Below are 13,200 nucleotides of genomic sequence, written 5' to 3' on the forward strand. Positions count from 1 at the left end.
AGATCGAAATATTCCATCTCTCAAGACCTCTTACGTCTGCTTAAGAACCAGGACATCTTCAAAAGCAGGGGAGACCATGCAGGAGTTTCATTCCGAAACAAGATTTTCAATATCCCCACAAGTTATAGCCCTAAGAAGGATTCCAGATTCAACCAAGTAGGTTCAAATTTACATATCAAATCATTAGAGCGTCTAAATGTAAACAAAGCCAGATCGTCTGTTCATCCACCAGAGATTATTGACTTAGACCGAATTCAAGATTCTCACAGACTTAAAGTTCTTCATCTAAATATTCGTTCGCTCCGAAATTCTGAACACTTTATTCAACTTAAAGAACTGAATAAAAGAGGTAAATTCGATGTTATTACCATCTCTGAGTCCTGGCTGAACACGAGCGTTTTATCGCTGGAGGTGAACTTGGAAGGATACAAGCTCTCAAGACTTGATCGGCTCCACATGGGAGGGGGAGGCGTTTGTGTCTATACTAGCAATAATTTGAAAGCTAAGGTTTTAAAAGACCTTTCATCAATTTCCGAGAGAAATTTCCACCAACTCTGGATAAGTCTTCAGTGGAAGAAAACAAAGTCAACTGTAGTGTGTACGATGTTATTTTGGTGTCCTGCCCTCAGTTGGTACGTGGTAGCGGCGTGATCAACTACTCCATCAGTGATCACCTGCCAGTTTTTGTAGAGCTTAAGGTGAAAGCACCCAAGCCTTCGCCCCACTACATAACAGCACGTAGTTATAAGAACTATGAGCCGGGCGTATTTACTGCTGATCTTGCTAACCAATCAGACCAGCTCTTGTCCATCTTTAGCTGCGGTGATGTGGATACCAAACTTAACACTCTCAATGATGTTGTTGGAAGCACGTTGGACTTGCATGCTCCCGTCAGAACAACCAGGATTCGCCATCGCCCTTGTCCATTTGTACTAAGAGGCATTAAACAACTCATGAAAACAAGAGACCTACTTCACCGCAATTTTTTTCAGTCTCGCGACCCCTCGGATTGGAGTAAATATAGAGAATCCAGGGATACCATCAAAGAAATACTGAGAGAAACAGAGCGGAATTATACTTTTCTTGAAGTTCAACAAAACAAGAGCAATCCTAGTTCACTCTGGAAAGTAATCAATCGCGTTATTCCATCAAAGAACAAAGAGCAAAACTGTGTTGAAGCAATTCTCTCATTTACTTCAAAAGATAAAATGAAATTTAACAAAATATACAATGCAACTTAAAATCATGTTGGTTGACTACCTACAGGGTGCATGAACATCATAGTGCAGATTACTGATACATCCTTCTCTAAAGTGGTCACCTTCACCTCCCTGGCTACCTGAGCAGTAGGAATAGTAAAAAAATAAATGAACAGGTCAAGTGTTAAAATCCAACACAAAGAAGTACTTACATGCAACTGTGTTCTATATGGGGATTAAAATTACTAATATTGGTTCTATGTATGCAATGGCATGAAGATGATTGAGTAAATGCTGATAAATTATAAAAAGAAGATTCATTAGAAATGCAATGGACAAAGAAAAGAGTGATTTGCAAAGAAATCATGTGCTGTTTCCCTTGCATATAACAACCTTCAAAGTGATTTACTCAACCCACTGAATATAAATTAAACAGAATTCAAAGAGGCTATGGATGTAGAGGCAGGATTTTCTCTGTTGAAAACTCTGAAGTCAAACTTTTAATTTCTTGTTTAGCTAAAATTTTACCAAAATGGTGGAAAGGTCCACCAAGAAAAAGATCCATTGTATTTTGTCATTTTTCAAATGAGTGGCCCAGTGGTCAGAGCGCTGGACTCTGGGTCGGACGGCCCAGGTTCGAGTCCTGGATGGGGCACTACGTTGTGGCCTTAAGCAAGTCGCTTCACTCACCTTGCTTCGTCTTCTCGGATAAGACGTTAAGCCGGAGGTCCCGTCTCCTGCAGGGTTTGGGGTAGGAGACGTTAATTTCCCACGCACGAGATTACTGTGTGATGGATGTCCTCCCCTGGGTTGGGTTGGGTGGATAGAAATACACGTACACGTTTAAACGAGTACTTATGTACTCCTAGGTGTCACGTGTTTAAATAAAGGATTGATTGATTGATTGATTGCTCAGTCAGGTTCAAGAGTTGCTGCAAAAAAAACAGCAATCATCTTCCAAATTGGGTTCTCGGCAATAAACTGAAGAGGTTGTTGGTTAGCTTCAACAACCTTTTGTAAATACTTTTGGCAAATGTTATCAAGTTGTGCACATTATGATTTGATAATTTGTTTTAATTCTAGCCTAAAATTGATACCTGTTTTGGTTTGTTTGGCTTTTTTTTTATGGTACTCAATTTTAATTTTTAGTTCTGGACTCTTGATTATCTAAACTATTCAACCCTGTCTGGAGTCTGGATGATCAAGATTTTGATTCTACAAACAAAACTTGACCTTGAACAATATGTTCAAGTGAGTTTTGGCCCACTATGTGACCTTTTCTCATTGTGTCAAGCATGAGAATCAGCTAAAAATCACAACAATAATTTAATGATAATTATAATATTTTGGCACCTCAAAAGTGAATGGGAATAAATTCTCATAGCATAGCCAACAGCTTAAAAAAATCATTTGCTTAGGAAAGAGAAGGGAAAACAAATCATGGCTCTCCAGCAAGAAATCAATCATTTTTTCTTATTATTTATAAAAAAAAGCCATCTTATCATGGTATATACAAGAAAGTGACTCTCTTACTTGTTCTACCATTGCAGCAAAGGACTATATCATTCACCCAGTTGCGTGGTGTTCAAGTGATGCTATGTAACAGTTCTAGAACCAGACAAATAATAACTGTTCTTCAAATTGATATAAACTTGGCATGAACTGCAAGTCACCATGTAACCATGTAACCAATCACAAACCCCTCGTGTATGTTTTACTGAATACAATTGAACAGTAAAACATTTTTGCTATGTATGGATCTGACTAGAACTCAGGAATTCATTTTGACTTTGTACCCTTTGAATGGAATTAAACACTTGCCTTGCTCCACTTGCCCCCCTCCCCCCCCCACCCGGGGGTTCATACCAACAGGTGACCTGAGATGCCTCACACATCCCAATACAAATCACACTTCCTTAATTGAACAAGGTTCATTTTGGAGATACTGAATCATTCTTTTGATAAAAACAGCCCTAGATACCCATCGAGTGAAGATACTGCTGGGCTGGAAAAAAAGACATATTGAATCTTCATCCTCCTACTTTCATTTGGTTTTAACTCAGATGAGCTTGTTTACTTTTGTAAACAAGTCTTCTTTATTTCACATTTACGAGCTATTATTTTCCACGAACAAGAACCAGAGCAAAAAACTCTGTGTCCTTCTTCCAGCTCCAGTTTATAAGAAAAAGCAAATTATTCTGCGCCAATGTTAATATTACACAAATAAAACCACACACCTTGTCCACAATTGTGTTCCAACATCGAATGATAGCATCTCGTCCTACAGAATATAGCCGACCGGTATGTTTATCAAACTGAAGCGCCTGACCGATGCAGAGGTTCTTCTTCGTCTCGTATCACAAACGAAATTGTGACTTTTCTCTTCGGCATGGCGTGGTTGTGAGGATGGCCATGCGAGTGGCCAGAAGGCGGCGGCATCCCTGCCGCCATCTTGCACCTCTTCCTGTCAGAACAGCAATTTAGGTTCCAGTTTTCCGATTCTTATAATCCATCCGCGGAATATCCTCTTAGACAGGAATCATTACAAAATCGATGTTTCCAATCAGTAAGGTCATGATAGGAAAGGAAAAATTTTAATTTAAAGAATATTGTCTAATCGATTGTCAAAATACCAGAGATAGTTTTGTGATCTGTGTAAGCCTCATTTAGCGTCTTCTAACATCTCCCACCATGTGTAAGGGAAACCAAACACAAACTAAAGACAGTTAAGTCCCAGTCCCGTGACAATCATGTGACATTCCCGAGAGAGGTACGTCATTTCAAACCCCCGTAACATGTCTCTCGTGAGAAGTCTTGTTGCGTTTGCATTCGCATTTTTCGTGGCAGTGAGTCCACTGGAGGTAAAAAAGCAAAAATCATCGCCTCCGCACATTTTGTTTATGCTTGCTGATGATCTCGGGTGGATCGACGTAGGATTTCATGGATCAAAAATCAACACTCCAACCATTGACTCGTTGGCCAAAGAAGGAGTCATACTCGACAATTATTATGTTCAACCTCTTTGTACACCAGCCAGAGGAGCACTTATGACTGGAAGATACCCCATTCACACAGGTATAGTAAATATGCCGCCGTTGCTTTGGTATTTCGCGCAAAGCACTACTAGTTTAGCATTGCGTGACAATCACTACAAAATCTAATTGATGTAAGGTAACACTTTCTATGTTGCCCCTCTGAGCCTTACCTCCCCCGAGCAAGGTGAATGATCTTTTCGGGAAAGACATTTTAATGTTTTTAAGCTTTTGCTTTCGGCTTGGGATAGGTGATAAAAAAGAAAAATGATTGCAGTGTAGTATCGGATTACCGTATTTACCCGTGTATAATACGCGCCCATGTGTAATACGCACCCGATTTTTGACCAAATTTTTCATAAAAAAAAGTTTTCACAGCTAAAAAAAACGTTAATTCTTCCTACAACTGACGTTTCGCAGTGGTAAGTTTCGTTACCATTTCGAATTTCTTATCGCTTGTGATTACAGTAATACGCTACGATCGTAATGTTTATCTCGTCAGCTGTTTCTTAAATACTCTACTAAATTTATTTATGGATCGAAATTGAAAATGTTTCATCGGTAGATTATTTAACTCAAGGTAATAAAGACCAATTACTATTAGGCTTTTGTTACTTTCTTTGTTGTGTTTTTAACGTATGAAAATTAGGACGTGCTTGAAAAACAATAGAAACCGTGTATAATACGAACCGCGATTTTGATGGTTATTTTTATAGAAAAAAAGTGCGTATTATACACGGGTAAATACAGTTGCTTGGCCTGGGTAGGGTACCTTAAGGTGGCTCTTTATAGTACTTTACAAGGCTGTAGATATTACATATGCATAAATAATTTCTCCCTTAGCAGATGTTTGTCACAAAGCACTCGGTAGGAGGTCAGTAATAAAAACCTACAGCCTTAGACTATGTATGGAAGATTCTTTCAGAACCTAAATGTCGTTGCTATGGTAACTACGGATAGAAGTGCTTGGCTAGTTTTTTTGACCTACCTGACTTCTAGACGTTGTTTCTAGGTTTCTTCGCGGTGAATTTTTTTTTTGTTTTGAGGGAAAGAGAGTAAACATCCAAGAAAATCTGCACATAATTTTCGGAGGAATTCGCAATTTTCGTTTTTGATCCGTATCACATTAATGTAAGTATAAAATTTGATGATTTTTTTCTCAGAGCGAGAAAGAAAATCCTATCCATGTGCTAAATTTAAAAAAAAAATCACCGTCTAGAACGTGCCCAATATGCGTTTTTGGATCACTCCAAAACCTCTGTTTTCGTGTTCGAGTTACGGTACTGCGCATGCTCACGTTTTGCTTTCTTCGAACGTGATAGTTGAAAAATTAGTCAAGAAGTAGAAGCTTACTTTTCCCCACTACGGCGAAAAGTATACCTGAGTGTTTTAAAACTGATGGAAACGCGTTTTAACTTGTGGTTTCCTCCGCTGCTTTGTAGTGTTCAACGATCTTGGCTAAAATACGGGTTATTTTTGTCACTCGCGGGGCTTTGCTAGTTGTTGAAGATGGAGGTAGACACAATACGCCAACAAACCTTTTTGCTCCGAACTTCTCGAAAATATTCTGAAGATCTCGACATGAAATGCCATTTACTCTTGTAGCATGAATCTCTACATCCCTCAAAGGCTTTTTCATCGCAAATGGAACTCTAAGCGAAGCCTCCAACCGTAAAAAGTGCACCGTGACCACTCTGCGACTTTCTTCGCGTACGATCACGACCGTCTTCTCTCTCTGATGTCGGCGCCATAAATACTGCGAATTGACTCCTCAGTTTAACCACGTCAGGAGAAGACGAAAGAAGTGTATTTTCAAACACATTTCTAAGCGTTTTTCGATGAAGATTTGTTCGGGACAAAAAGGAGAGCGGTAAGTGGAACGCGACTCGCGATAAAAGTGTCGCCGCCATGTTTATTTTTGTTTTTTCTTTAAATACTCGCGCGCTCGTGCCATTCGTACCCATGCTTCGCGCGCCGAAAAAAAACTATATAGAGCCACCATAAATTTTCTTTTGATGATAGTTGGATAACATTAGGAGTGTTTCACATCCCCCCTAGAGTTCTGTGGCACAGCGAAGAACATCAACGTTTGTTGAAAAGAAAAATATGGAATTGTTCAAAGGTGTGCGCGAAAAATAAACCAAATTTGAATTTGTCAATAAATGGGTCGTTATGACTAGTGCACCTTAGAAAGCAAAATAAAGTGTGAGGTCTGCATAAAACAAATACTCTTACCTAAGAACGTATCACTATCACACCGGCAAAAACTGTAAAACAGTCCTTGGCGCGGATCTTGTTTCGTAAATTACTGTTTCAGGGATCTGAATATCAGTACTTTAGTGTTAAAAGCTATTAAAAAAAAATAAAAGAGAACAGCCATAAACCATAATGAATGCATGCCATGCAGAGGGGTTCAGAAACCATGCCAGACGCTTAACAACATCACAGCACAGACTTTACCCAAAATTTCATTAGTGATACGTAAACTTATGGATAATGAGGTCATTTAGGTGTGCACGTACCTTCCTAATTTATAATACGAGAATTTGGCATGACAACAGGATTCTAAATCAGATTATTAAACGTGGTATATGTTACTATTTGTACCAGTAACACAATATACTTTGGCGTGAATTTGTCAAGAGGTTATAGTGTTCAATAAATGTACAAACTGAAAGATTGGCCTCTGTTTTACATTTTGCCAAATCGCCTTGGGGAGCGTTGCGAGTCATCCCAGGGCTCCTGGTCATCCCAAAGAATGAATAAAAAGCGGAAAGACAGCCACGCCCCTGTTTTTGTTTACATACGAGCAACAGCATGAAAAATCATTCATATTACAAGAGTCGTGCTGGCCTTCAACAGGAGAAGCGTCACACATGCAAAGAATAGATCCACCGCGCCACATGTTGTTGTTATAATGAGGGCCTTTCCGCACCAGCGACAAAGTTATTGATTCAGACAAATTTTCTGTTATCACCAACATTTTACAAGTGCGGATGGTTTGTTACGACTTGACAAAATTTGGCCGAGGTGGACAAATCTTCTAACACACCGCCGACAAAATTTGTTTCGGTTTAAACTTTGGCGAATCGACTAAACAAATAAACCGTGATAAACTTGTCAATCATTTGTCGCATGAGCTACGTCAAACGTGTAATTGAACTGAGATCAGTTTACCACAGAGGCAAAAATTGTCCTTTGCTGCAAAATCCCCGAAAATAGACGTCGCATTGGAAACTTCACGATTATGGTGCTGCGTCGCTGAAACTATGGTGCTGCGTCGCTGAAACTATGGTGCTGCGTCGCTGGGAGTTATAAGAAGAGATTTTGGTTTTATCAAATAAGTTGATGATTAGATTGGCCACCGTAAAGAGTTTCTAAACCTGACGTTTTCAGCGTCAGCTCTTAATTCGTCTGTGCAAAACAACAGTGCGAAGGAGACCAGTGTGAGAGCCGGCTGCAGATAGAAGTTACTTTAGCATTGAGCCAGTAGTCGGCCTATTTACTTGCCAAATCATAAGTAGAGGGGGAGGGTGCATCATGATTAGCTTATATGTTGTCAGATCATTTACGTTTTTATCCAACTCTTGCAGGACTTCAGCATGAAGTAGTTCACATCTCAAATCCATTTGGATTGCCATTAGATTTTCAGACCCTTCCAGAACAGTTAAAGAAAGTTGGTAAGCCACAGCCTTCCAAGATTCCGGCCCTTTAATTAAAAGAATGAAAAGATTTTTTAATTCCAAATGATATTTATTTTAAACAACAATTTTTTGCAAGAAAGAAGCCCTTCACACCAAACCGTAAAGGCTGATCAACTTAAATGGGAGCCTTACCCGACACCCATTTCGCGTTGCTTTCTGTCTATGTTCTTCTCTATTATTATGGCGTTTTGTTTATACCTCATTCTGCGCAAATAAATCTTCAAAATACTTCAATAATTCAATTTACAAATGGGGTGTCTTTCTTAAATTTTTTTCTGTCAGGTTACGCGACTCATTTGGTTGGCAAGTGGCATCTTGGTTTCTACAAATGGCCTTATGTTCCAACCAACCGAGGTTTTGACTCCGCTTATGGATTCTGGGATGGTTCTGAAGATCATTATGATCACACACGTGACAAAGTGGTTGATTTTCGCAACGGAACCGAACCTGTTTTAGACCTGAACGGAAAATATGCAACATTCGAATATGTCAAGGTCTAATAGTTGATATTTCCACGTAACTATGGTTTATAACGCAACATTTGTTAGACTTAGGCGGTAAATTACGATTAGTCGATGCAAAGACCCGTCGTGGAGGACGGTGAGGTCTATAAGGCCATATCTTCTCACGGCTGCTATGACATAAATCAACTATGAGTTTGATTCTCCTATCAGACGGGGTTCGAATTCATCGCCGGTAACCTCCTAGTAGAGTGTTTCAGACCTCCCACGAAGTTTGCTACTGCCCAATTAAAGTTATACAATTTATACATAGCATCTACAAAGCAACTCCTTCTCTCCTACCTACATCCTGAATGCATATTTTACCTTATACGGTTGTTTTTATTTTATGATTTCATCAGAGGATAGAGGAGATTTTGGATCAACATGACCCAAAACAGCCCCTGTTCCTGTACATGGCCTTCCAGAATGTTCATGATCCCGTCCAGGCACCAGAACAGTATGTGGACAAATTCTCGTTTATTCATCAAAAGGTGCGCCGAGTGCATGCTGGAATGGTCGCTCTACTGGACGAAGCTGTTGGCAACATCACTAAAATATTTAAAAGGAAAGGGTGAGTTTCGTATCAGTTCCCTTGAAGGTTTGATGTTTTGATTCTATTGTGAGCTTGAGCAGCCATTATCTTAGATTCGTGCCATCACAGTACTGGGCAAGACTCTTATTACATGAGGATCTCTTTGGGTTTTCTATATGCAAAGATTACGGCAGCCGTGATAACTCTGTTGATTTGAAGGATGAATACAAGCGTTTGTGATCTTCATTGTTCTTGTCCAGGCTATGGGAGAACACTTTAACAGTCTTCAGCACTGATAATGGTGGATCACCTCCGCATGGCGGATATAACTGGCCTCTTAGAGGAACAAAACATACCTTATGGGAGGGAGGAGTGAGAGGTGCTGCTTTTGTCCACGGAAAAATGTTAGAAAAGACCGGCGTGAAATGCGAAGGACTTTTACACATCAGCGACTTCTTTCCTACTCTCATCAACCTTGCAGGTGTGGTTATCTATGACTTCATTTCCACTTCTCTGATTATCCCTCACTTGAGGGTGTGTCTTTTCCATTTAATTTTGAAGATTGTTTAAGAAAACTAACTCTATAAGAAGTTAGTCCGTGGAAATAAGACTCCCGAACAAACATCTCGTATGGAACATAATGCAGAAAGGCAAGTTATCCATTAAGTTACAAACGTAGCGAGAAATGGAGCGAATATCATAATTGAACATCTTTCGTCATAATGTTTGTTAGATTTGTTTACTTTACTCTTTTAGAGAATTAGTCGTAATACCTGAGAGTTAATTTAGTAAATAGTGTTCTTGCCTCACTTCTTTTTCCCTTTCTCCTCTATTGCCTTGTCTTTCATGTGTTTGTTTGTGAAAACCTTATAAATAATATTCTTATCATTCTGGTTTGACCACAGGTGGTTCGTACGATGCAAAACATCCTATCCCCATTGATGGCTTTGATGTGTGGAGCACTTTGTCACGTGGAGAAGCTTCTCCTCGAACAGAAATCTTGCTTAACATCGATATTCCACCTTCTGGGACAAGTAAAATGTTGGGAGTCGACTGGCAAGGAATGGCTCTTCGGAAGGGAAGCATGAAGCTTTTGATGAATGTTAAAAATATCACCTGGTTTAAACCACCCGAGCTGGGCGGAGTTCCAGTTGATGTTGTTTTGTCTAAAGGGTTTCTTAAAGAGGAGACAAATGAAGAGATTCTGGAGCAGTTGAGGATCTATTACATGGTCAGTGCTGTAATATTTGAATCGTTTTTCCCTCACCAGTACCTCGAAATCACTACCCGAATAACAATAGCAATACTTAATCAACCCTCAAATATGTTTATGCAAATCACTTCGTATGCCAGAACTTCTACATCGAATCCTTATTAAAAGTTATTTATGTTGGAATCTTACAGGGAAATGCGGACCTTTTGGACGTTGTACTTTATAACATCACAGCTGATCCTGAAGAGCGATACGACCTCAGCACTGAGTTACCTGATGTTCTGAAGGAGATGAAAGATAGAATGAATTATTACCTAAACACTACAGTTCCTGCCGCCTTCAAACCTGCTGACCCAAATGCACTAAAAGAGGCTCGTAAGAATGGTATTTGGGGACCGTGGATGTAGATCGGAGCTGGTCGCATTAAGCACGTCCACAGTAAAGAGATAGGAAACTGTTTGATTCAAATAGGTATTTTACATTTGTAGAGTATCAAAGACAAACGTTGTTTTTCCTTACAGTTTTATTGATTCCAAGTCACTTTGTGAATGGTATCCCCAGTTTTACAAGCCATTACATTGTTAATAGCACATGTGAGTGAGTTTTAGCAACTGTTTTTTAATAGCATGTCTTAAAACAAGATTATCGACAGTAAATGTAATAATGGTGGGGAAGACAAAAGTGACAAGAACGATTTCGGAGTCACCCGATTTTTTGACTAGCGGTAGTCAGAATCAAATTTGTACTTTGATGTCATGGAAACCACAATAAATGCCTTTGTCTAATTTATTCCGTTCTATTGCACTAATTTATTCAGTGGCTTTGTGTGATGCTGTTGCCGGTACTATGAATTAATGTGACGTAGTTGTTACTTTCGTCATTATCCACTCTTGGATGGAGAGTGAAACTGTTTTAGTAAAATATCCTTTAAAAATGAGCGCGGAGGTGGACAGACGCGATGAAGCAGCCCAGTTAAGTTTCTTCCAGCCTCTGTCCTCGGTCTTGTTTTAATTACTTGTCTGGTAGGCTACCTACTGTGCGAAAAACTCATCCACACCCCAGACGAGCTTTATTATTAGGTATCTAAGATTGGGCCAATGAATCAACCTGTTTCTAGGATCTTCTCTTCCGGTGCAACTTAAAGACTCCTCTTAAAATCCATGATAAAACTTTTCCAATACCTGCAGCCGGTTTTAGTCTCCTTGGTTACAGCTCGGTGTCCGAAAATTGATGTCTTTTCAATCCCGGTAACATGTCTCTCCTGAGAAGTCTTGTTGCGTTTGCGTTCGCATTTTTCGTGGCGATGAGCCCACTGGAGGCAAAAAAGCGGAAATCATCTCTTCCACACATGTTGTTTATGCTTGCAAATGATCTCAGGTGGAGCGACGTTGGATTTCACGGATCAAAAATCAACACTCCAACCACTGACTCGTTGGCCAGAGGAGGGGTTATACTCGACAATTAGTATGTTCAACCGGTCTGCACACCAGCCAGAGAAGCACTTATGACTGGAAGGTATCCCATTCACACAAGTATAGTTAATGTGCCGCTGTTGCTTTAATATTTCGCCTATAACACTACTACTGTGGCATTCAGTGACAATCGCTACAAAATCCCACTGACTTAGAGTAAAACCCTGATACACCTTCAATAGTACCCTACCAAGTCTTCTAAAACAAGGTCAATGATCTTTTCTGAAAAGACATTTTAAGAGTCTTTAGATGTATCGGCTTTTTTCTTTAGGCGAGGGAAAGGCTATCCGAAATAAAGAAAAAAGATTGCAGCACAATATTGGGAAGCATGGCCTGGGCGAGGCACTTTTTAATTTTCATTTGATGATCGTCGTATGACATTAGAAATGTTCGAACAATCTGCCGAGAATTTCTGAGGTACAGCGAAGATTATCAACGCTCGTGAATGAGAGAGAGATTGAATTCTGCAAAGATGCGTGTAAAAGAAAGTTATTATTTTAATTTGTCAATAAATGGGTCGTTATAATCAGTGGCACCTTTGAAAAGAGAATAAAATATAGGTTTTGTATAACACAAAGGTTCTTGCCTGTGATTATGTTACGAGAGAATTTTCTGAAATATTATAAATGCATATCACGAGAAAGGTTCAGAAACCATGCAAGCCACTTAATAATATCACAGAACAGACTTACATTAGACATACATTACATGAGTGATGAGTAATGTTATAGATAAAGAGATGTTATAGGTTTACAAATACACGTGCGCTTTTCCTTAAGCGTGTGGGAACAGGGATTTTGATTAGTTATTGCGTTAACTTATACATCTAATTTAAACCTCTAATACACTCTGTTATCATTCTGTTGACAACAGTTTTCTTAGCAGTAGTTCTGCCAAAAAACAACATGCTGGCGATTTCTTTTCGCCTCTTGGCCGTTATTACTTCCAGAAAAGAATTTGTCCGTTTGTCCGTTCCTTTGTTCGAAAGTCCGTTCCATTTTATACTTTCTTTGGCTAAGATGGGACACTGTGGGCATTTATGGACGGCGACATAAGTCGGAACTTAAAAGTAAAGCAAGTTTTCGAGGAAACTTTCAGTTTACTTATTAGAACAGTTTTTTAAGGAAAGACTAGGATCGTGAGAATTTGCTTCGAAGAACATACTTGCCTCAAACGTAACACCAAAAACTCGTGAAAAGAGGTAAATAGAAGGGTGTAACGCAGCCTAACACCTCCTGAAAAATGTCAACTTGGCTCCGTTTGTCAAGCTTAGGTACGGCCATTAGATGCGTTAATTACCGGAAGGACTCGGAAGGAAATTCATTACACTAAATGGTTTTAAAATTCTTGAAGTGAATTAAGGCGCCAGCCACGGTGATTTGTCTTCCAAAATATCTATTTTTGTCCTTGCGAAATCTCAGCTAAATTTTTTTCACCCATATGAGCGTTTTGACACTATTTTCAGCTATCCACATTAGTGCGTTCTTCTTTTTATCAAATCCATATTTTTAATGCATTTCCGTCTATCGTCCACATTAAAAAACG

General features: G+C 39.4%; 1 protein-coding gene and 1 long non-coding RNA gene across 3 annotated transcripts; one reads left to right on the top strand and one right to left on the bottom strand.

The window, feature by feature from the left end:
* Positions 1-1,169: 1,169 nt before the first annotated feature.
* Positions 1,170-3,854, bottom strand: LOC149037239 (uncharacterized). Of its 2 annotated transcripts, XR_016181417.1 has the most exons (3): positions 3,437-3,854; positions 2,733-2,807; positions 1,170-1,339 (listed from the first exon to the last, which is right to left on the bottom strand). It is a non-coding gene; the product is annotated as an uncharacterized LOC149037239 (long non-coding RNA). The 2 variants fall into 2 exon arrangements; XR_016181416.1 differs by lacking the exon at positions 3,437-3,854 and having other exon boundaries at positions 2,733-2,869.
* On the top strand, positions 3,738-10,972 carry LOC113678237 (arylsulfatase B). Its single transcript, XM_089188546.1, has 7 exons — positions 3,738-4,274; positions 7,825-7,911; positions 8,218-8,429; positions 8,798-9,009; positions 9,231-9,451; positions 9,876-10,201; positions 10,375-10,972. The coding sequence occupies exons 1-7, from the start codon at positions 3,995-3,997 to the stop codon at positions 10,588-10,590; spliced, it is 1,554 nt and encodes a 517-aa protein (XP_089044672.1). The 5' UTR covers positions 3,738-3,994; the 3' UTR covers positions 10,591-10,972.
* Positions 10,973-13,200: the final 2,228 nt, after the last annotated feature.

This window comes from Pocillopora damicornis, chromosome 11 (assembly GCF_964200805.1).
Source record: "Pocillopora damicornis chromosome 11, jaPocDami1.2, whole genome shotgun sequence".
NCBI classification, from domain to species: Eukaryota; Metazoa; Cnidaria; class Anthozoa; order Scleractinia; family Pocilloporidae; genus Pocillopora; species Pocillopora damicornis.